The sequence below is a fragment of the Podarcis pityusensis genome, assembly GCF_964106645.2.
Source record: "Podarcis pityusensis genome assembly, chromosome: 9".
In the NCBI taxonomy this organism is placed as follows: domain Eukaryota; kingdom Metazoa; phylum Chordata; class Lepidosauria; order Squamata; family Lacertidae; genus Podarcis; species Podarcis pityusensis.
In genome coordinates, this window is record NC_138034.1 from 35,644,115 (window position 1) to 35,669,546 (window position 25,432).

The following is a 25,432-nucleotide window of genomic DNA, read 5'->3' on the forward strand; positions in this document are numbered from 1 at the left end:
CAATATACCTAATTATAGAATAATGAACTGATTTCTATTGATTTCATTTATAGACATGCTGCACAAGGACATGCCCAACATAGTGTTAAATCTAACAGACAGTTTACACTGGAATGTAACTAATTAATGCTTTATGTTTGTATAGTTTTAGACAGCATGGAGTAGTTACCATAATTTCACATATATACCCTTCCATATCTGCTCTATGAACAAACTGTGGGGAAATATGCTACCCATAAAGATCAGTGGACACACCAACTAAACTGCTCATTTACATAATAAGCATTATTTCATAGTTTTTGTTCATATATTACAGAAATAAGGGTAATTTCCAACAACAACTTCATGGGTCAAGGAAGAACTCAGTTACAAGTCAGAGCGCACACACATTCAAGATTCATAATATATCTGGAAATAGGCAACTTAAGACAACAAATCTAGATGATTATTTATTCTCAAAAAAGAGGTATGTGTTAGAATAAAAAATTATTTCAAATACAAAGTATTACAACAACTGCATTAGTATCAATTGTTGGTGCCCTGTGTGAAATAAGTTAGGGACTAAAACTTTTCCTGTACTTACTTCAACTTTACATAACAATCTTCTAAAGTGCCCAATGAAACCAAGGAGTACCTGTTGCTATAGCTGCTTTGACGCTAAACAGGAATGGTTTGATTGATGCTAGGCTGGAAAACCACAGGAAGCCACATTTAAGTTGTTCCAAGCTTCCAAAATAAGACTGGAACCCATGTAAAGTAAATAGCATGATTGTCAGGCTATGGCTGTCAAATAAAATGGCTAATTTTGGGTCTTGACCTCACTGGCTAAAAAGACCTTCATTCTTGTCATTGTACCCTTTACTGGCACCACCACTTGCTTCATACAACCGATTGCCTATGCTAAATGGAACCTATTAACCTTTTAACATATAAGATGCTAAGCAAACATAGAAACCATAGGAACCATAGAATTCTCCTATCATCTACTTCTAGGGTATTAGAGGAGTTCTTATATTCAAGTGCACATGTTCAGCTACAATCAAATGGAGTTAAGCAGCTCCCAACCTCTGTGCTGGATTATTGCATCTGAGTTTGTGTATAGTAATCTGTGATTTATTATTCACTGGTTTCCAATTAATCATCTCCCTGGAATCCTGAGATCAAACAATTGTCTCTATGTATTAGTGAAAAAAAATCCTTATTGGCCAGGTATTATAAAGTCATATTTTACAGTGGGAAACATAAAGATAAATGTTATGAACCACATCTCAAAAAGTCATTAACAGAGCTTTTTTGAGATCCTCCAATGCCTTTACAAAGAGAAAGTGATGATGTGGGCAGGTATCATAGCATTCTAAAAAGCGACAAGTGATGTTTGAAAAATGAGGTGGAATTAGTATAATCAGATCTGCTGGGAAAGGGAGTTCCTGGCCGAAGCTGCTGGACAGTGGAAAGGCATTAAAAAGCTCCAACTGGTATCCCATCGAGTTATTCTATGCAATCTACAGAGGTATTAACAATTAAAATATTAAATAAATAATGAGCAACTACAAGGGAAAGCTAAGGGTGGTATTCAACGAAGTTTTACTCAAACCCATTGAAGTTAATGGACCTAACTTAGTTACGTTCATTAATTTCAATGGGTTTCATCTGAGTAAAACTTAGTTCAATACCACCCTAAAATTGCAGCAAATAACTTATTTTGTAAAACTCACTTTGAAATAAATTTGTTTATCAATAAATAGCTCTGCATTTTAAATTCAAAACATACCTGTATTTCTTGTCATTAAAAAGTTTCTAAATTTAGATTGCAACAATCTAACTGTGGATGGAAACAGGAAAGGGCCTCTCTAGCCTCTTCTAATTCTTGCACTGTAGGCAGGGCATCCAAGCATGCTATTGCAGCCCAGCCTCAACAGCCTGTGTGAACAGGTACATACATTACAGGCTCCACAGGTCACCTGGATCCTACCAAGTTGAAAGCTACAGTACCCCTGATGGCCATCTGTTGTTAATCTGGAGATCCCATAAACACTAGTGTTTATCAGCCAATTCTTGGCCAACACACCAAAGTTAATTGGGTCCTTTAACCAGGGGTCAAAATTTGCTCATTAGCAACTCAGTTCAATGGGGATTAAACATAACCAGTAATAAAGACCACAGACTCAAGACTAAAATGAACTAAAATGAATCAGTCAGCTTATTGGTGTCCAATGCTTCTTTCAAAGCATATTATTACGTTTATATGGAAGATAATGATACTCTGAACTTTGAATCACAGCATAGGAACATAAAAACAATGTAGTACTGCAAAAATAAAATATATTAAGAATTGTATAAGAACAACATTAAAATAGCTTTAACAAAGCAATCCATCAGAGTTTATTTCCTTTCTTAATTGACGATTTGGCCTCCTTTTGACTTATTCCAGCCCATCTAGTTGTGAAACAGAATTTCTCACATATTAGCAATTTGGAATAAAGTTGGAATAAAGTTCAGTTACCCATCCATGGCTGTGAGCCAGGATCCTGTGGGTTTCAGCTGAGTGAAAACACATGAAGCAAAGTTGAACAGACAGCAAGTGGAGGGAGTTGGGGAGAATGTTTCTTTGTAAAAGTATGGTGCTGTTTTTAAATTTACCATCATCTAAGATGCTAACATCTCACATGCAGTGTTAGAAACTGAGATATGAAAGCTAAAAGCTAAATGGCACCTTAAGCCTAGGTTATGGGTGCAACAATGGAATGTCTAGGCACACTTTGTTATAACAAAAATACAAAGCTGAAAATGAATGAACTGCAGCTAAAATATTAATTTTTCACATGGTCTAGGCCTTCACCTGCCCACCCCCCTAATATTCTTAAGAGGGTATCTTCTCCAGTCTTCAGAGAGTAGCTAGAAGTGGGGAGGCAGAAAAAGGTCCTCCTTTCCCTCTACTCTGCAATTTTAATCTGAAATCTTAAGCGCAGTACTGTGCTCAGAGCTCAGAAACTGCTCATGCTAATGAAATTCCCTGTTGCAAGATGCGCCTAGAACAATGGGAGTTTCGAGCACTGCTCACATGACTACTGAGAATCAGCAAAAGTTCCCAATCTGCAAAAGCATGTGGAAATGTTGCAAAGCTTATTTTCTTTCATCCATTTTGATCCATGGTGGCTGCTCTACTGTTTGCTGAAAATTGCTGTAGTTGATGGTTATGTACTTAGTTGGGTTCTGAATAACATCTTCAGGGTAATTGTACAGAGATATGAGCATCATTTTCCTCGGTCTGCAAACTACCCAAGTGGTGCAGGGAAGGTACCTGAGCATTGCTGTCAATGTTCCTAATTTGAGATCGATGGTGCCTTAGCATTACCATTGGCTATTTGAAAAGGAGCTGTGAATATAGGTATGTTTTTAAGATTATAAATTCTGGCAGAAGTTAAGTAAAAACTAGGCAAATTTGTTTTAGTTTAAAAATACTATCTCACCAAATATTTTTCCTACATCTACAATGAGTTTCCTACTTTCCTGTAGTAGTAAAAGTAGGAGGAACACAAATCTGTTCATTAATGCATTGCATTGCCTGTTTTTTTTAGTTTATGTCTAGCAGAACAACATTGTCTGGCAAACATCCTCTGCCAAGGAAAATGGCAAGAACATTGATTTCTATATATCTATTTATTTAAAAACCACCCTTCAAGAGATTCAGGATAGTATAGAAAAGAGCAAATAAAAGCTAATTCAGAAATATATTGATGCAATTTTAAACCAACAAATAAATATAAAGGACAATAATGAATCAACAACAATTAAAACCTAAACAGGCAAAGATGATCTAAAATTAAGACATGAGTTTACTGGTATGGGAAGAAACATTCCTTCAAGTATTTAGCCTAAACCAGTTAAGACTTTTTAAGATAAATATAGCATCTTAAGTTGGGTTCAGAAGTAAATAGAGTACCAATGACATAACACATGGTTGCGATTCAACATTTTTGTGCACTATAGGGATGTGTTATATTTCTTCAGCATGACAAGTTTTAACTGCCAAATTGCTAGCCCAACTCTTATATGGTGTTCAGATTTTGATTTTGAATTCAAGTGTTGAAAAAGTTTGTTCAAGGCTCTTAAGGGCTATGTTTGGTGTCCCAAACTATGTATCAGCAGCAGCAGACCTGAGCTTAAAGATGAGGTTTGAATTCTAGAGTGAAGAGAGGAGGCAGAGATTAGCTCTGACTAGAAAGTCAGATAATTATTTCCCCCACCCTTCAGGAACCAAGTTGCAAAGGTGAATGGGGACTTCCCATAAGTCAGTCCTGAGCTATCACAATGATTTTGGGTAACTCTTTTTGCCCGCATGGACACCAATGATCAACTGATTGCTGGGTCTTGTGAAGCCCCTTGCAAAACACTCAGCAAGATCCAACACAGATGATTGTCAAGTCATGCAAACCACTGTGCACAGCACTCTGCACAAAGCTGTGTTGCTGATTGGTGTTGCATGCAAACACATAATAATAATAATAATAATAATAATAATAATAATAATAACTTACCTACTTACATGCTGCCCATCTGACTGGGTTGCCAGTCACTCTGGGCGGCTCCCAACAAAAAACAGTAAAAAAAACAACAACTTCAAACACTAAAAACTTCCCTGAACAGGGCTGCCTTCAGATGAACCAGGTATTTACATGCACCACAATCTGATGCCATATTTAATATCAGATGCAGGGCAGGTAGTTGTGTCTTGGCTGAAGTGTCTTCATAGGCTAAATGGGAAGACCTAGCAGACCCATGTAGGCCCACAAGCCAGAGGTTTCTTGCCCCTGTTACAGAGTCAAAAATTCAGTGCTAATATCCCCCTATTATCTCACACAGCTACCCATCTTCGGTTCATGTAGACCAGTGTGCAAGTACATAGATGAAGTTGCTAAGTAACAAAATTTGTGTTACGGTTTCTCTGTCACAGCTTCAAGCTAGATCTTTTATTAAATAAATAGGCTTCCAAAACCTATTTTCGATAGTCAAGACGACTTGTTCAGCTTTGGGATTTGGCATTTCCAGTACATCTGTTCATTCTCAGACAAAATATCCACTGAACTTAAGCATAACAAAATACAGGAGGGCCTTCCTATCCTGCATGTTTCAGTGTGATACCTTCAGCTCTTATGGAGAGGAGATTTAGGGTAACACCCTACTCTTATAAGTGATGTCTTTCTTCCTCAGAAGAAATAGAAACCTTCATCCACGTTTTGTAACTTTTATAGAGGTCTCTGGAAAGAGTTGATTGATTCAGTAACCATTTTGTATCTTTGATCTTTGAAATTACATTTCTCTTCTCTCTGATACAAATAAGAGTATTACAGGATCTGTAGCTAAATTCCTGTCGAGAGAAATGAAGACATGAGGTAATATCTTACCTAAATCAATGTGACCTTACTTTCCATAACATACAATACACCTATTTGACCTTATTTGCATGTTAATAGATGCATAGGTTTTATTGTGAGGTCTCTTGACTAGCTCAGTCAACTGAGTCATTGACAACTCAATGTAGTTGTAGATGGAGTATTAAATTCTTTGTCTGTACCCATCAGAATTAAACCAGCTGAGCTCTGAACTTATCAAAGCTTCTGGGTCATCTTTAATGAGCTAGCCATAAATGTATGCAGACGACTGCAATAAAATTATATGTTGAAAGTAGTTTGGATCATAGGTGCCCCTGAACTTGCTAATGTGGCTGTGAACTAAATGAGTAAGCTAAGAGAAGGCTCCCATGAAACTCCAGTCAACAGCAGCTGAATCTGAAAGAAGCAGCCATCCTGTGAAAACCTAACCTGAAGAGCAGAGAGCCGATAGCCACCCAGAATGACCCCACAGTTGCATCAGTGCTGCATAAATCTATTTATTTAGCAGTTTTAGCCACAATTGAGGACACTGTGACTAGCTGGGTCAATGAAGCTTTCGACTTCCTAAACAGATGCCTTACCCTACCTACAACAAACTATTTTGGAAGCATACCAGAGTTCAAACACAATGTATAAGGAGGTCTGAAGACCCATTTATAAGGAATGATGTTAAGAGTAGAAATCCCAATGAACTTCTCCATGTTTGGGCTCAGAAAGAGATGATAGTTCTTCAAGCCCACATATTTTCCAGTTCAATTAAAATCTGTGCTAAAAAAACCAAGTAAGTTTGTGCACCACCTAGCCACCTGCCCCCCTTACTACCAAGACATCCTTCCTGTCTGCCCTCACCCCCAAGATCCAGTGGTAGCAGCAGTACATAGAAAGGAGAATTAGGTCTGTCCCTCTCTCCATGCTTTCTGTGCACCTAATACTCTGCAACCTCCAAGACAAAAAGCAAAGTGGCCATGGGGAAGAGATAGCATGCCTTTCTCACTGCCAAATCAATAAATTAGAAGTATGTGAGATTATATTTTGGTAGTGGGGGGGGGGGGACAGAAGAGATGAGTAAATGGGTTGGCTAACAGCCTTCCTGCAATTCCCTAAGTGAGTCTGTTGCCTTCAGGTGAACTGTCCTACTAACATCAACACTGGCAACAGGACAGTGCACCTGAAGGCAACAGACTCACTTAGGGAATAGCAGGAAGGCTGTGAGGCACACATTGCTCTGTCCTTCAACATGCATTGCTTCTCTCTGCCTCCCATCACCTGCCACCTGAGGCAGTTACCTCACGCTGGTCTGAACTTCCAATATTTGTTCTTCGGGGGGGGGGGGAGTCCCATCCCCTCTGCCACGTAAATGCACATGTTCACAATTTTGCATGCCTAAAAACCCCACCAACATTTTATATCATTGCAGATTTGTTCAGCTCACTAACATACAATAGCTTAGTTTTGTACTCCCAAGACAATATAATGCAAATTTACTGAAGCAAACTTGCATGAGCATTAGTATATAAACGATAGAAGCGTTACGTAAGGCTAAAAAGGGTGAAACCTCAAAAGGTTGCGGAAGGCAAAATAATTTTATTTTACAGCATACTATGACCAATGCGTTTCAGCTCATCACCCCTGGAACAACATGCATAAAACAATGCATTCTAAGTGAACTGCAATGTGGAATAAAATCTGCTGGCTCCTGAAGAGGCTGACAAGCTGAAATGATAGGGAATACTATATTATTTTGCTTCCAGCATTGTTCCAGGTCTTCAGAGATTCCTCTTTGGTGGGACAGGAAGCTTCTTGTCCCTTAGGTACCACCCATCTCTTTTTTCTGTTGGCGTTATGAATAAACCAAGTGGCACCATCATTGCAAAGTTGCTTTGAGACAGTTTAACTTGGCCAGTTTGTTTTAAATCAGGGTGAGGAACCTATGGCCCAAGAGCCAAACTCTCTCCACAGTCCTGCTTCATGTTCTCCTTGGGTATTTTTGCCTGAAAGGAATGTTTCCTCGAACTCTGATAATGCCTCTTACTTCTCTGGATGGAAGATTGTGTGTGTGCACGTGTGCGAGCGCATGTGCCTACTGTACAAGGATAAAATTTGCTCTCCACCTCTGTTCAAAACAGAGCTAAACAATTTGCTAAACAAACAAAAAACTCCAAAGAGCTGTGTCACCAAGCTTCTCTCTCTCTCTTTGCATCCAAACACCTGCAGGAAAGGCCCATGAGCGTGCTGCTCTTACATGGCAAAAGTAGTGCCACTAATATTTGGGTGCCTGAGAGCAGCTTAATATCCATATTACCTTCCAAACTACTATAGGACAAAAATTCTTATTTGAATGAGTGTCATGTATGTCACAAATAATGGAAGGGGGAATGTGTTAATTCAGTGCTAGTAGACCATTTAAGGGTATGTTACTAGTTTCCCTTAAAGAAGTTCTTACCCCTCCCCTCAGAAAAACAGTTTAGCAACTAACTAACTTAAAGATTGTTACTACTAACCAACCAACCAACCAACCAACCAGGGAAAAGGCCACTAACAATGGCAAACATGTTTACAGGATTGCAGGACCTGAACCATCCACTAGCCAACTGGGATAAGATTAAGAAGATACAAATAATTACAGAATAGTTTACTAGTTTGATAATTTGGAAAATTAAGCCGACTGTATTTGGGCATACATGACACAGACTCTATGGGGATTCCAAAAATCTGACAAGGCCAGAGTTTAAATTCTCAACCTAGAGTAGCAATTTACAAATATTCTGTAAAATGAAATAGAGCATTTAGAAAATCAAGAAATAGTAGTATTGCTAATTCCAGTTCAATAAGTTGCATGGCTATTAATATAGATTCAGACAATAAACACCTTGGTGGTATTCAACTAGGTTTTACGCAGAGTAGGCTTATTGAACTTATAGGACCTAACCTACCCATGGTCATTTATTTCAATGAGACTGATTAAAACTTAGTTGAAGATAGATAGATAGATAGATAGATAGATAGATAGATAGATAGATGATAGATAAGATATAGATAGGTAACATTTCATTACTGTCCCTGTTCAACCATGTCTAAGTTTGAATGAGAAATTGTGCTGGTATATATTTAGAAAATCAATGCAGCCTCAGTCCTTCCCTAGTCTTGCTGGTGCCATGCTCCTGGGAGCTAAACCATGGTTTGGCTTAGTATTACATCTGAACCTAGGCTTGTGCTTTATCTCATTCCAAACCACAGCTGTTCTCCTCCACTTATTGGTTCTCCTCAAAATATGAACCTGCAGCAACCAATTTACATGAGGGCAGGGGGAATCAATGCTCCTCAGCTGGCTTCTACTAATGTCCATTTATAATATTTATTTCCAATCTTTTTCCGCTTTCAAGAAGCTGATGGCTGACAACAGTAGATAATGCCATGAAACAGAGAACAGTTTATTAAACCCATTAAAAACAATACAGCTCAGAAAAAGGAAGTTAAACAGCTGCTTGGACAGAACCAGCAGCAATTATCACACACATGTGTCTAAATAAAAAATGTTTTCACACTTCTAATTAATTTTATAATGAATGATTTTAGAGTGTTGTTTGTGCTGTACTTTTGTACTGTTTTATTGTTGTTAGCCGCCCTGAGCCCGGTTTCGGCTGGGGAGGGCGGGATATAAATAAAATTTATTATTATTATTATTATTCTAAAATAATAGAGTTAGAATCTAGCAACTGCTTATTCATGAAGAAGTTCCAAAACAAGGGTGCCATGTTCTTGAAATTTGACTTCACAGATAGATAGAATCCAGAGCATGACATTTCTCCAGCTCACCTCCATCAGTTCACTGAGGACTGTATAATTTCATTAGGTGGAATCCAAGTGGTGCCCATGCACTTGTGAAAAAGCTTTTGATCCAGTGGGCACCTCCGCTTACTGAAAGGGAGGTGAAGTGATTTGCACCAATTTGCAATTCCCTTTATGGACCTCCATACCACTTTCTACCTTGCTATGGAATGTTCCTCAAGCTGGGATGAGATACTGGCAAAAAAAGCCCCTCCCCTCTTCTTCCATTAATGGAGGCATCAATTGAATTAAAAGTCCTTCTGTGAGGACATTTAGATCTTGAATAATCTAAATGTTTGTTTTACACATCTAAAGTCACTATATAATTACTTTTGTAATGTTAACAACCACCTGATTCATGACCTAAATATTATATTGTATGCCCGCACACAAATTTTAATAGTCACGTATGTCTCCATCTCACATGTATGAAACTTTCATGCACACTTCTGCACATTCTCACATGTGTCAAAAACTTCTTGCTTCATATAAGTCCCAGTGTGACTTCATGAGGATTAAGAAAAAACAAGTAGTTTGAAGAGTAAGCATGTCTGCACACCTTGGTACCCGGGCCTGAGATGTATATTTTAGGGCCCGCCTTATTTTTGTGATTGCAAGTTGTTTTAAGCTCTTTTTAACACTGTGTTTTAATTGTTGCAACCCACCCTGGGATGACAGAGTGAATAATAATAATAATAATAATAATAATTTGCAAAATCCACACTTGCGCACTTCTCAACAACAAAAATTTAAACAGAATTCACTGGTAAACCATAAATATTTATGTAATAGTAATGCCTGAGGAGTTAGTATACTGTTTTATATTTTTTAATGGTTTTGTAAGACTTAAAAAACAAATCTAGGCCACAATTCAGACAGCCATGCAAGAAGACTGGCACCACCCAAAGGGGTTTTTGACCTCTATTTCTCAAGCAGCAGCCTCCTGCACATCATGGCAAACTGCTTTAGAAATTCAGGGGAATTTCCAAAGCAGTTTGATCAATGCGGCATTGGGGGTGGGGCAGGGAAGGGGGGGGGGAATCTGCCATTCAAATAAAAAACAAAAAAGACAGATGCCCAGCTGGGTACACCTAACAGCTCTCTAGATCGTGGCCTGAAATCTTTGGCATTCAAGGCCCACACTTCTAAAGATTTTCTTTTTTGCCTATGAATGCTATTTTCACAAACAAGGAACAGTACCTTCCTATGGGATTACAGCATGACAGAGGTGTAGTTGGCCCGTGGGATTAATTAAAAGGGCTAGCATTTATTGCTTGCTCCTTTTAAATTGTTCCCATTTTCGTTAAACATTACTGCTTTTTAAGTTGGTCATGGTATGCCAAACCAAAATGACACAGACCTTTCATGCAAATACAGGATAATATTGGTTACAGAAGTATTCGACATCACTATACGCCTTCAAGAAATCTTAACTTTGTATTTCTTTTCAAGTCAGAAGTTAGCTGAAACATACTCTATATAAAGTATAATATTTCAAAGTTCTCTATTTAGAAGCAAGCAACTTCCATATTTTAAAACATGAAATACCAAAGTATTAAATCACAACTGACACCACGGCAGGCATCTGTTTTTCTACTACAATTTAACAGCCCCATTATATCCACAATCAAAGCAAAATGAGCATATATACAGGCAGTTACAATTTAAAATGAAATTTAACGAAAGCCTGTTCCCAAAATAAGCAGAATTTGCTATACTTACTGAATGTTTCTCCTGCTGGCCCATAACTCCATGGTTAGCTGGGATTGCAAGAGGTTTCATAATGAACAAACATATGCTGAACTGAATTTACACATCATGTACCAATTTCTCATGGATAGCAAATCATCCTCTACTGCATTAAACTAAACAAACAAAAACCAAGGGAAAAACCAAGCCAAGAGCTCAAAGTGCCGTTCACAAAATCTCTCACACTTGTAGTGCAGAAAAGCAATCCAAACAGCAGCAATTGTCTCCATTTTTATAACACTCGAAGTCTTAAGCGTGCAAGGATGTAAAGTGCCTGGCAACACCATACATATCCAGCATTCTTCTACAAGAACGAGAGCATTCCCTGAGAGCGAAAGGGAGGAAAAAGGGGGGGGGGGGAGAAAAGCTAAAATGGCTGACTGCACACAGACTCCCTCAAAAAAGCTTAATACAGTATTATATTAGTAAGGGTGCGGGAACCAGCTTCCTGCATTCAGCCAAGCATTGTTAATACTCCTGTTTAATTTGCAATCACAGTAATAAAGAGCCCCTCACCCCCATTAAAAAAAATAAAAAATCAGGGCAGAGCATGTGAATAGGGACCTCCCCTCTGGCTGCTAATGATGCTGACAGGGTGACCAGTGATCTCTGTTCCACTCAACTAACCAAGTTCGCACAATTAATCCAAGCGGCATGACATTGACGGACATTTAATTTAATGATGCCTGTCCCTCACATTCAAGGAAACCATGCCTACCATCAAGAGAGTCACTAAGGGAAAAAAACCAAAAAAAAAAAAACAAACCAAAAACACCAAAGGCACATACACAGAGAAAAACCTAGAGAATCATGAGTCTGAATGTAATACGCCAATATAATTACGTTATTGTGCTTACTTTGGAAGACCATGGCTGCAGGCAGTTGGCATAGCAACGCACAAGGAAAGCCATTTCCTGGGTAGAAAGAACGCTTCCTTTTCTAAATAAAAAATTCCTCTTAGGATACAAACGGCATTGCTGCTTCCTGCAGAAAGCAAAGACACTGTAGTCTGTCTCTTAACCTGCACACAGGCACACTCAATGCAGTTCTAATGATGTAAGTGGATCTCTCTCTCTGCCTCCCTCCCTCTCCCCCTATACATCGAAATATTCAACTCAAATGGAAGACACATTCCTTGCGGCTTGCCCCCTCGGCTGCTTAACTATTTCACTCATTAAGGTACAGATGGACAATTCAGATAGAGTAACAAGCGCTTGCCTGTATTATGTCAGCTTCTGTAGGTCAAGCAAATCCCAAAGGGGAAGGAATCCATTGATTGCTGGCTCCAGTGAATACCACTGAAGGCAGGGTGGGAATAAGGAGAAAGACTTACTTGAACAGGCTCCGAACTAAATATCATTTTTCACCAAGGTGAATATAAAGCAATGGTGTTTGCTGCCACCTCCTCCCCCACCCTCCCCCACCCAAAAATAATGTTGCGGCAAAGCTGTAAATATCTCTATCAACTGCTTAATAATGGCATACTTGACAAGCTTTCATGGGCACACAGGTATGATACTGTTCAGGCTTAGGTAACTGAAAGGTGCATAGCTGTGAATTTTCACAATCCTCCGCTGAAATTTGTTTAAATAAAGTCTGCAGTTTGCCACACAAGTCAAACATGTAGTTTCCATTAAAAGAGGTGTACAGTTCACAGAATATAGCACTGGAATAGGCAGGCAGGCTCTAAGTGTGTACAGATCCAACATGTCTCTTGAAGGTAGTATTTCATTTTTAAAATGGAGAAATTAACCTAGCCACTCCCATGTAAAACTAGCTCTGTCACCACAGCATTATGGCACATGAACTAAGCTGAAGGGCATACTCCAGCCAAAAAAAGCACAAAGCCCTGCTACATTACAAGCAACACACTTCCACGATGTTTTTATGCAAGTCATCAGTGAGAAAAATAAGAAAGACTTTTTGCCATCAATTTTTTATCATGAATATCTGACCTTTTTACACTTACAATGCATTCCTGGTATTCAAGCCCATGTGCACACACAACTTGGGAGAGAAAGGCAGGGAAAGAATGCTCATTTCTGCTACTACAGTAACAAAAATCGAACAGACGACAAGAACTTTAAACATATATTTATGAACAATATAGAAAAGTGCCAGAGACAGAGGCTGCAGCTGTTTCTACCAGACACATGCATTCTCAGTTGGTTAATTTAATCTGTCATACAGTAATGCTTTCCTGTACTGACTGCAGGTCAAAGCTCACTTGGCAGACCAAAAGGTGATTCTCTAAAAGTCTATTTTTATAAAGCCATAGAATTCTTTAAAAAATAAAAACAAGCACCACCACTAAACCATATTTTAACGTTTTGGATCATTCATTTTTAGGCTTGTGTATACCATAATAATCTGTCCTGTATTCTTTTTAAAACACACATTAAAACATGTTTCCTTAGAATGGAAATCTAGAATAAGACTAATATGGGACCGTAGGTTTTTCTGCAGGGTTTGACTATGGAAAAACTGCCTTTATGCATGTGTATTCACACGTGCAAGAATATTTTTGAAAGCATTTTACAGTACAGTGGTGCCTCGCAAGACGAAAAACGCGCAAGACGAAAGAGTTTTCCGTTTTTTGAGTCGTTCCGCAAGACGAATTTCCCTATGGGCTTGCTTCGCAAGACGAAACGTCTTGCGAGTTCTTGCGAGTTTGTTTACTTTTTCTTAAAGCCGCTAAGCCGCTAAGCCGCTAATAGCCGTGCTTCGCAAGACGAAAAAACCGCAAGACGAAGAGGCGGAACAGATTAATTTCGTCTTGCGAGGCACCACTGTATTGTGGGAGCTGATAGCACTCATTTGAAGCAGTGGTCTTCAAATTTATTTTTAGCTGTAGCCAAAGAACAAACGTGGATACGTTTGTCACCCTCCCACCATCACTGTTTATTCCGACTGCAAATCTTTTCCCTTTAAACATATAAAAGAAAGCAAATGAGGAAACGCCCTACTCTGGACTCTTTGGTTCTTAATATCTAGGAAGCACCCTCCCCAACAATGGTTTTCTTATTGCATCTTTTCCTCTTGCTGCCATGCCCAGAACACTTCTGTCTCTAGATTTTAGTGGACACATGACACTGGTGGTAATGTGGCTAACACTTCTGAAGTCACAAGTGCCACAGGCAGTAATTTATAGTGGGTAAGGCTTGAGCTTCCTTCTGCAGTGATACCTACTAGGAAAAGCAGAAGTGGGATGTGAGGAAGTGTGGCAATTGCTTCTCCCACCATGTGCTATGGCTGTCAAAAGAAGACAGCTCAGATATACTAATCACAGAGCAACACAAAACCTATCTAGAAGAGCTCTCACACAGCTGCTGGGCTTTCTTCTGGCAAGCTGCAGCAAGTCGTCTGACTCACTAAGCTCTTACTACTTCCTCACTGGAGTGGAAGGCACAGCCCTGTAGACAAAAGCTCTCTGTTTGTTTGGGGTTTTTTCCTGTTCCCATATTCTGGTTTCTTATCCTCTTTTTCTCCTTCCTTCTTCACATTTTGTTCTGATAGCCCGACTTATGACAAGACTCCGCAGGTGCAAAGGCTTGATTCCATGACTACCTGGCTACTGTTGAGCTGCAATAAAAAATGTGTTAGGCTCATGTGGCAGCAGCCTGAGGTATGTGGAACTAGCAGAAGTCATTTTCAAATGCCCTAAGGTGCCCACAGAGAGGTGGAGAAAACAAATGTTTACCAAGGTCACTGAAAGAAGCACGTTTGGATTTAAATTAGGAAATGCTGCTCAGCAGTTAAGCACAAAGGCTATACAGTCTCACTTCACAAAGGTTAAGTGGCTCACTAAGTATGGACTAGGGACACTGAGGTCCCAGTCACAACTTGTCGATTTTACAGATGGCAGAAATGCATAGCATTAGCCTTGCACACCTTCCCCCACCATGTGCAAAACCTTCAAGGTCAATTATCTCAAGCCACAAAAGGAAAAAACTTAAGGATGATCAAAAATTACCGTATTTTTTGCTCTATAAGACTCACTTTTTCCCTCCTAAAAAGTAAGGGGAAATGTGTGTGCGTCTTATGGAGCGAATGCAGGCTGCACAGCTATCCCAGAAGCCAGAACAGCAAGAGGGATTGCTGCTTTCACTGCGCAGCAATCCCTCTTGCTGTTCTGGCTTCTAAGATTCAGATTTTTTTTTCTTGTTTTCCTCCTCCAAAAACTAGGTGCGTCTTGTGGTCTGGTGCGTCTTATAGAGCAAAAAATACGGTAGTTGCAGAACAAGTGAAAATTACAAATAAATGGAAAATCTTTAAATGTTAAAAATCAGCTGGACCTGGATCATTCTGTATATTCTATGCATGGCATGGGAAGGTTCTATGAGCCCCCCATCCCCAAGTTTCAGTTCTATACCTTAGAACATAGGTAGGCAAAGTAAGGCCTGGGGGGCAGATCTGGCCCAATCGCCTTCTAAATCTGGCCCGCGGACGGTCCGGGAATCAGCGTGTTTTTACATGAGTAGAATGTGTGCTTTTATTTAAAATGCATCTCTGGGTTATTTGTGGGGCATAGGAATTTGTTCTTTTTTTCAAAATATAGTCTGAGGGACAAGGTCTGAGGGACAGTGGTCCAGCCCCCTGCTGAAAAAGTATGCTGACCCCTGGAGCAACCTCCCCCATTTGGTAACACTCAAATTGTTTGTCCTAAATTCCCATCTTCCATAACCAATTGGCCATGCTGGCTGAGGCTGATAAGATTTGTAGTTCAAAATATGTGAAGAGCACAAGGTTGCGAAAAGCTGTCCTACTGTATATAATGTCTGTACTCTGGAGCTGTGAAAACAGGCCCAAGTCTAGAATAGTAGTAAGCAACTGACCAATACAAACACACTTAACACAGGCTTGGAAAAATTAGGTACCCTTAGGATACAATTTAAAGACCTCACTATATACCCATTACTCTGTTATCAAACCTATGTTTTTCATTAGAAATACATCGGAACTTACTAACAATGAAATCCCTATGGACACAGATGTCATGTCACTTGCATTTCAATTCCCAGAATTTACTCTTATCTAATGACATGATATCACTGTCATGCAAATTTAGATGTACGCAAAGTATGAAGTAATGGAATTATTTATTAGTGACAAAGAATTAGTTCAGAAATAGTGACCATAATTCCATCATAGAGTTTGAAGGTGCCTGAAAGGGTAATCAAGTCCAATACTTGCTGATGCTGGAAATCTACTAGTACAGCATCCCTGATAAGTAACTACCCAGACTTGCTCTGCTTAAAAATCTTTAAAGAACAGTCAACTGCCTTCCAAGGCAGCCTTTTTAATTGTTAAATAGGTTGTGGTGTCAGAAAGTTCTTCCTAAAATTAAGTCTAAATTAGGGGTTCCCAAACTGGGGCTTGTGGACCACAGACCACAGCATGGTGGTCCGCAGCAGGTCTGCATTAAACATTCACATTATTTTTTCATTTACATTTGTATTGCAGTTTGCATTCCATTAAATTGAAATTGTAAGAATACAAATGCAATATAAGAAATAAAAGAAGCAATAAAAATACAAATAAAAACCATGCAGCATCTAAGCATCTGTCACTGATGCTTCAATTGAGTTTCCTGCATTGCAGGATACTAGATGACCCTCGGGGTCCCTTCTAACTCTACAATTCTACCATTCTAAACACAATGCATTACAACTGCTACAACAGACAGAAACTAATAGCACCACACATTGCAATATTCAATATCTTTTAGAAAGAATCATTGTAACACAAACTGCCAAAAAGGGGGGAATCCTACTCATTTACAATTTAACTCAACACTTTTTAACACCACTGTTGGCAGTCCCATCTACCTGACATTCTTTGGCTACCTTCATTATTTCATATCATTAAGGCAATGCCATTCTTTTTTAGTAGACAAAAGTGCTACTAGAAACCTAGCTAAATCAATTATCCAAGCAGTCTAATTTGTCAGCAAAATATATCAACACCCCCTCTGCTACCCAAAACCTTGCTTCTCAATCATTCTGTGAGAAATTTTCATCTGGGGCAGTAATAAAAACTGAACTGCAACTATATAGTCCATGGGTTCCATTGCTGGTTGGTAAAATGGTAAAGGTAAAGGACTCTTGTACGGTTAAATCCAGTCGAATTTGACCAGGGGGTGCGGCGCTCACCTCTGCTTTCAGGCAGAGGAAGCTGGTGTTTGTCCACAGACAGCTTTCCGGGTCGTGTGGCCAGCATGACTAAACCACTTCTGGTACAACGGAACACTGTGACAGAAAGCAGAGCACACAGAAACACCATTTAGCTTCCTAACGCAGTGCACCTATTTACTTCCTCGCGCTGATATGCTTTTGAACTGCTAGGTTGGCAGGAGCTGGAAGAGAGCAATGGGAGCCCACACTATTGCATGGATTCAAACGGCCAACCTTATCATAGGCAAGCCCAAGACACTCGGTAGTTTAGACTACGGCGCCACTCACCCCTGCTGGTTGACTATACACTGATGTCATTGTAGGCAAGTACTAAGTGTCAAGTACAAGATCCAACATTGATGAAAATAGGGTGGTGGTTGGGCATCATTAGTGATGATGGCAGTGAACTTATGAACACCTTACTTTGTGGTCTCAAACACAAACAGGAGGTAGAAGATTCAGAATAGCATCAAGTGAATACTTTAATAAGGACATCCAGTAAGTGATGAAAACCACCCATTATACCTATTGCCACCCTTCCAATCTGTAGTGCACTGAATAACTCATCTGCATTGCCATAAAGTACTGCCAACTTCTACAGCCATGACACCAATACATCACAATCTCAGTGAGATTAAATAGGGTACTACCTCTCCCTATGAACGATGAACCATGAACAAAAAGTGCCTTCCCAATACTATATCCAACCTGGAAGATGAACACGTTGACAAAAATATCCAGGGACAACTATAGCAGCAGAATGACTATCTCCTCAGTAACTTTCTTTGTAACTAATCTTTTTGCAGGGCTGTAGTAGTAAAAAGCAACAGTAACACTACTCAAATTGAGTAGTAACACTATTCAAATTGCAAAATAAAAGGGCAGGTTTCAGCACATCATTACCCTTTGGTCTGAGTGGCTGCAGTAGATATAATGGCAGCAATTAAGAACTATGTGATCTGAATCATGGTTGCCAATCCACTACTAAAGCCAACAGTAGGCAGGCAGGCAATCATATGTGGATGCCAGAGTATGGCTCTTCAGTTTATTCCCATACCACTTGAAATTTTCAGTTTTGTAAAAAGGAAAATATAATTACCCTGACTTATTATTATTAATGTATTACTATTTAACCTTAAAATATTACATTTGCAAATAATGTTATAGTGCATTTTTCTTAGATTCTCTAGGTTTAGGCTTAGATCCTGTTAACATTCTATCTTCACCACCTCTATTAGCAATATATGCTGCATGGTTAACCCATTTGCTGGTGTTCCAGACCATCTGTACAAATACCATTCTGTTGAGCTGTTACTGTGGATGAATCCATAATCCAGATCTTTAATATACCCAGCACTGAGCACAGACACATTGGTGCCTTAGCTGGGTTTGCTGCTGACACCTGCCAATCTTGCTTTAATTGCAGATTGGTTAGTCATATAGCACATTCTGTTCTTAGCTTTTAGAGAAAAACATTCCATTTACATTTCCTACTGCTTAAAAGAGCAGCAGTGTGTATAAAGGTATTAAATATTTTTAATCCATGACTCCTGTTTAAATAGCTACTTTAAAACAGAAACATTAGAAAACTATGGAAGTGTTTGCGCCATTCCAGCTAATGCCAGCTGTTTTGTTAGCAGGATTTAATAACTAAACTAGAAAAGCCTGCCATATGCAAACACACAAGTTTTAAGCTGCAAAAATACTTTAAAATCTATTTTAATTATACCTCAAAAAAGGAGGTTTAAGTGTTCACATATCTTACAAATCTTATACCTTGGAGCATTTCAAATGTTTCAAAAGCAACAGCATTAAAGCAATCCTGGCTAGTACAGGTGGTGGCCCTCAATTTTTAAATTTGCATATTTATGGATGTTTATTCATATTTATGGATTACTGAAGGAACTCTCACACAAACAGGATCACTTTTCCTTTGCAACAGCCAATGTGGAGGGGAGGGGCAATCCTGTTTAGGGTTCTGCTCAGCTGCACAAGAGCGTTTAGAGAGCTTGTAGCAATCTTGTGTACCCAAGCCCATAGCTTAGCAGGATTGCTCACCCTTTGCAACAGCGATCCTGCTTAGTGCTGGGTTCCAAAAGCGCTGTTTGAAGCATCTATCTTTGAAAGTTTGAAGGAGAGGGGGCTACTTTAAACAGTGCTTTTGATAAATTCTTTAAGGCAGCCACTGCACTCCTGTTTTAGAGGACCTGAGGTTCCCCACTCCTGCTACAGTTAATGACAGAGTGGGCACTGTAACTGCTCCTTACTCTATTAGGACACCACAGGACGAAGGAAAGGGAGTATGCTTGGGGACCTGGGAGTGGCAAGAGAGTAGCCGATGGTGCAAGAGTTCAGTCAAGGTATCTGAAGGTTTATGTTCCATCTAGCCTTGTCTTCCAAACCCCCTGGATTTCAATCAAAGTCAGGCTCCAACAGTTACTCATAACATCCCTCATTTTCAGTGCTGAAGCTCCCTCAGTTCTCAGACATGCTGCTTTGAGGACTGGCCAGCTACTTGGACTTGGGTTCTGCGGTGGCAAAACTATGGTCCCAGTTAAGTATGTGCAGCTACTTATTTCAGACATGTTTAAGTCAAGTCTCCTTAGAATCATAGCCATCGACACTGATGTGATCGGTCTAAAGTAAGCACTCCACAGCTTTAATCAGAATAATGAGTTTTGCTGTTGTTTTTATAACAATCACAAGCTTATGGATACTTGGAGTTTGAACAGTCAGGGATTGATTGATTGACTGACTGACTGACTGATTGATTGATTGATTGATTGATTACTTAGTCACCCTTAATAAATATTCATTGGGTATCTTACAAACAAAACATTTATAAATAGAGAATGACATCCAATAGTGGCCACCCACTAGTGGACCAGGCTTCCACTGGTGAGACAAGACTTACCCTTTCTCTCCTCCCTTTCCCCCTGCAGCTCCCATACAGCCCAAAAGTTCAGGCCACAGAGAAGGGGAAGCTTGTATGGCATGGACCCCCCCCCCCCCATTATACTTTTTAGGAAAAGAATCCAAAAAGACAGGAAAATACTTAAATTTCATAGCTACAGTACCATGGCCAAGAAAGCCCTTTCCCTGGTAGACATACGCCAGTGATCAGATGTCATGCAACCAGAGCAAGGCTTAAGGTTTGAGTAGGCTATGCAGGAGGCAATCTTCCAGGAAACCTGCCCTAAGCCAGTTAGGGCTTGTCAGGTTGAAACCAGCACTTTAATTCCCAGGAATGAGCTGAGAGTCAGGAGTTGCATATATTGACAGACATTTCATCTCTAGGTCACTATCTCTAGGTGTGATCAGATTAAATGCATTTACTGCATACTGACTGGTTACCTCTGCACAAGTCATAGCAGACTAGTGCCCCCACTCATTAAAAATGGCAGCTCAACAACAAATTTTGATGCATGAATTTGACTGAATACTACAGATTATATTTTTATTCATCAACATGAAACAAATGCCAAGATCTCTATTCCTTCTCTAGAACTACAAAAGGATGCAAGATGCCCAAGCATAATGTATATACAATATTCAAATATTGCAAAGTTAGTAGCAAACCAGTGGTGAAGAAAAGTTTTAGTATTCAATGTTTTTCCAAGTTTTTAACAATCGTCTGTCATTCAATTTTCTACTGAATTTATATACAGGTTTCAATTTTCTATTATTAAATGGATTTCTCTCAAGGAAGGTTGCCCAATCTTCTCTTAACAAATAAGCATATTTAACACTAGCATTTAACACTAGCATTTAATGTGACACAACTCCACATTTCAGTAATTCAGAAAAAATGCCACCTGATACAAAAACTGCTTATTGAAGAATATCTCAGTAACTCTCTTAACAGATTTATAAGCTTACAGGGCAGGCAACCCAGCACTGTCAATTTTCACAAATTGGAAACAGGACCCAGACTGGCAGGCATATTACTGACACCTAAATTGCCTAAAATACAGCATGGCTTGATACACAACACCCTTATTACAGTGAATTTCCAAAGCAACCAAAAGATGGGTCCAATTATGGCATCAATACAAGCTCTTCTTCCAAGGGGAATGGAAGAAGAGCAAATCCCAGTGGACACACACGTTTGCAGCAAAGATGATGTAATGTATAGAGACAGAAAGGTATCCTCAGACAGAAGCTGAAACTTAGGTAAACAGACCACACAGTACCTTGAACTGCTGTGCACTTCTTTCAACTGTGTGTGTGTGTGCGCGTGCGCGCACGCACGTGCACACACACAATGGCAACAGAAACTAACAGTATCTCAGGTTGTTATCCATACGTTTGCCACATTGATATGACAAAAAAAATAAACAGTATTGGCTATGAGTTAAGAATAGTCACTCAAACACCTTGTGAAAATATAAATTTAGGATATACGTAAGCAAAACAAAGTTAAATATGCCACTACAGCTAATAAATCCATCTATCCTGACATACATCAAAAAATTCAAAGCCTAAATGTTCTTAAATCATTATACTTTAGGAATACTTAGTACTTGGTTATTTTGTCTAGTACAAAAACTACTTTTGACTTCTACCCTCAGATGCTGCTAATCTCTATAGGATTTCAGATGTTAGGATGAAATATTACAACTGAAAGTATTAAAAAGAGCAGCCTATGACAAACCAATGAAATTAATAGTGTTAAGCTACTATTAAGTATTAAACCACTAATTTTAGATATACAGCTATAGATTGCAAACATAGTACAGTCGTACCTTGGATCCCAAACGCCTTGCAACTCAAATGTTTTGGCTCCTGAACGCCACAAACCCGGAAGTGAGTGTTCCGGTTTGCGAACGTTCTTTGGAAGCCGAACGACTGGCGCAGCTTCTGCAGCTTCCAATTGAGTGCAGGAAGCTCCTGAAGCCAATCGGAAACTGCGCCTTGGTTGTTGAACATTTTCGGAAGTCGAACGGATTCCATTCGACAACTAAGGTACGACTGTAACACAGTATTTAACTACTACTTTTAATATTTTTTTATTTACAGAATTGTATTAATGGTGTGAAGTCAAGCTTATATTTTGATCTTCACCTTTCCTGAACAGTACATAAAAAGATACAGTGGTCTCTGATGCATTATCTATCTTACTAGTAAAAAAAAAGTCACCTTACACATATCTATTACAAATACAAACCAAGCCCTACGAGGAACAGTTGAGGGAGTTGGGTATGTTTCGCCTGGTAAAGAGGGGACTGAGAGGAGACATGAGAGCCATCTTCAAACATCTAAAGGGCTGTCAGCAATAAGCAAGCTTATTTTTTCCTGCTCCAGAGGCTAGGACCTGAACCAACAGATTCAAGTTATAACAAAGGAGATTCTAACTAAACATCAGGAAGAACTTTCTGACAGTAAGAGCTATTCCACGGTGAAACAGACTCCCACCACAAGTGGTGGGCTCTCCCTTGGATGTTTTTAAGCAGAGGTTGGATAGCCACCTGTCATGTATAATCTAGTGAGATTCCTGCATTGCAGGGGGCTGCACTAGATGGCCCTGGGGATTCCTTCCAACTCTACAATTACAGTGGTGCCTCGCAAGAAGAAATTAATTCGTTCTGCGAGTTTTTTTGTCTTGCGAATTTTTCGTCTTGCGAAGCACGGTTTCCCAAAGTCTTCAAAATCACCAAAGTCTTCAAAAACCTCAAAAAAGGCTACCACACCGCGTGCTATGAGTTGCTCCTCGAAGTCACCCTGGGTATTAATGGTTTTAAGAAAAAGGAAACAAACTTGCAAGACGTTTTCGTTTTTCGTCTTGCGAAGCAAGCCCATAGGGAAATTCGTCTTGCGAAGCAACTCAAAAAATGAAAAACTCTTTCGTCTTGCAAGTTTTTCGTCTTGCGAGGCATTCGTCTTGCGAGGTACCACTGTATATGATTCTATGACCCAGAATTTGGAGCTGGGTTAGTTTAAATATATTGTGGCCCCTATTTGACCCACAAGGCTGTTACTGACAAACCATGCAGACACTGACATGGTATCAAAGGAACAACTAGGAGCTTAAAGTAAGCTCTTGTTATTTAGCTGGAGCATGGCATGCTTCTACCAACCATCAGCTGATGAATGGTGGAAGCACATCTTGACCCAGGAGCAGAAAGTGGTTTGCACTGAAACATCTGCGAAAATGAATGGGGGCGGGGGACAACTCCATTTTAGCAGTGGTTTTAATACAAATCATTTCTTGCTCCTGTAGCAACCCTCTTTGAAAGTGCAAGTTCGCCTTCAAAGAGGCTCATCACCTGACATCATTAACAACTGTGAAATATGGCCTGTGAGGGTTAGGGAAGATTTCCACCCCTGTTGCAGTCAATGCATACCCCCTAATGCTTACATAACTGTGTTGGATTCACTGCCACGTGTGCAAATGGGGTTAAAATAGTGATTGACAACTGCTGTGATAGTATAGAATGTTCGTAAACAGTAAAAATTCAGGTAATAAAAGTGTCAACATTCATGAAAGGAGAAATGAGGCAGAGAAGAGTGGGGCTGAGGAAGCTCCAAAGTGAACCTTGTGCTCTCCTGCCAGGGACAGCTTTTCTATTTATGTTGAGTTGAAAACATCAAAGCATCTACATATATTACACACAGAGACATATTACATTCAGTGTCCTTTTATCAACCAGCGTTCCAGTAAGATGCCTTCTGATGTTGTGTATTTGGCATTCTCAGAGGCCACTACAGTCATAATTTCACACAAAACACACCATGATTGCAATTTAAAATGAAAACAGTTATGCTATAGTGATTATGCTATTACCACCTTAAATTTGTATGCAAGATAAAGCACTGGAAGGATAATATAACCATAATAATTATATGTTTTATGCATGTTTTTCACTGCTTGCTTACAATAGTCTAAAAATCATAATTCTGTGACATAAAATTAACTCTTACTAGCTAGTTCATAACAAAATATCACACTGTTTAAATTTTAAACAAGTGAAAATACTGCCACAAATAATTAAAGTAATTCCGTAAGTCCCTCCCCTCCAGCTTCCATTCCGCTTTCTGTTTCAACACCTTCTGTATTTTAGGAACGTGTGGTTTCTATAGTATCTTTAGGTACAACTAATATAGAGCAGAATCAAAATAATCTGTTTTATAACAGTACGACCTACAAATATTCAGCTTGTATCAGAGCCATTATCTAGAAACTTCTGCTTCAAAATGCAACAGCTAAAGAGTAAGATAGAGACAATGGTTGGGTAATGGATATTAAATGAGGACATAAATGGAGAATGTTCTGTTCAGTGTGAGTACTTTATCATTTTTGTATGTCATATATTGATACCACATGACGAATTCTAACAACAAAATACACCACCACAGGCAATGAATTTATTTATTTTTTAAGGTAAAAACTGAAATGCAAGTAATGGTGATGTCACTAGGCTCTATCTACATTCAGTTTGTGTGATTTTAACTGAAGGTAAACTGTGTATCATATAGTGTAACAGAATGGATGCAGAACAAATTTAGCAACAGCAAACTAGTATTAAGACATTAGTTACACTCCAAAGTGGGGGGGGGGGGTTGTAAAGGGTTAGAGGACCATATACATAAGTTACAATACCTGCTGTTTAGTGCATTCCTGTTGTGAGCCAAAATGAAATGAATGCCATATAGGAGGAAAGGAAAAGATGAACATTATCAGAGATGCTCAAAGCATATAGTACTATTATGAAACTAATGCTATTATGTAAGGAAGGTTCTTAAATGGACTTATGAGTTTGGTGTAGATACTCTCCCTGACCCATATGGCCACTTAACATACAACAGTATATAGCAGCATTGCTAGTATTTGTCAAGCACTTTCCTTTAAAACATAACATATATTCACTTCTCTGTCATAATGTACACTAGTCTTTGAAACACAGTCAGCTGAACACATACTGTTATAACCCTAAAAGAAACTAGAACACTTCATATTTTATTTGGCAGCCATGTTTTCCTGCCTTGATATGTATAGCACAAAAGGGAAGACTTGCATCTCTAAACTCTCTGTGGGTACATATGAGAAAACCATATCTAAAATGAGGTTCTTTGCATGTTCCTACCATGTGTTTGGAGAGGCACGTCTTCCCACAAACAAACTGATTAACTTTGAGTAATGGGAACATATGATCATAAATTAACATTTTCCTTTTAGTCATTCATAAAACTGATCAAGAAGTATGCCATATTAGTACACCACAAATCAACTTATTAGATTTCAGTAAATTGTTCATAATAAAATTACAAGGAAAGCTGAGGTTACATCAA

General features: G+C 39.1%; 1 protein-coding gene across 6 annotated transcripts in view; it reads right to left on the reverse strand.

Annotated features, from left to right (window-relative positions):
- RAPGEF2 (Rap guanine nucleotide exchange factor 2) overlaps positions 1-25,432 on the reverse strand; it is a 166,465-nt gene that overhangs the window by 51,402 nt on the left and 89,631 nt on the right. For 3 of the 6 annotated variants that reach the window (XM_081021664.1, XM_081021665.1, XM_081021662.1), the window contains exon 7: positions 24,744-24,761. The exons of 1 other annotated variant lie outside the window; for it this stretch is intronic. In XM_081021664.1, the coding sequence (XP_080877790.1) occupies positions 24,744-24,761 (18 nt within the window). Of the gene's footprint in view, positions 1-10,943; positions 11,444-11,827; positions 11,971-24,743; positions 24,762-25,432 lie in introns of those variants that run through there. 2 more of the 6 variants (XM_081021667.1, XM_081021666.1) reach the window with 2 other exon arrangements.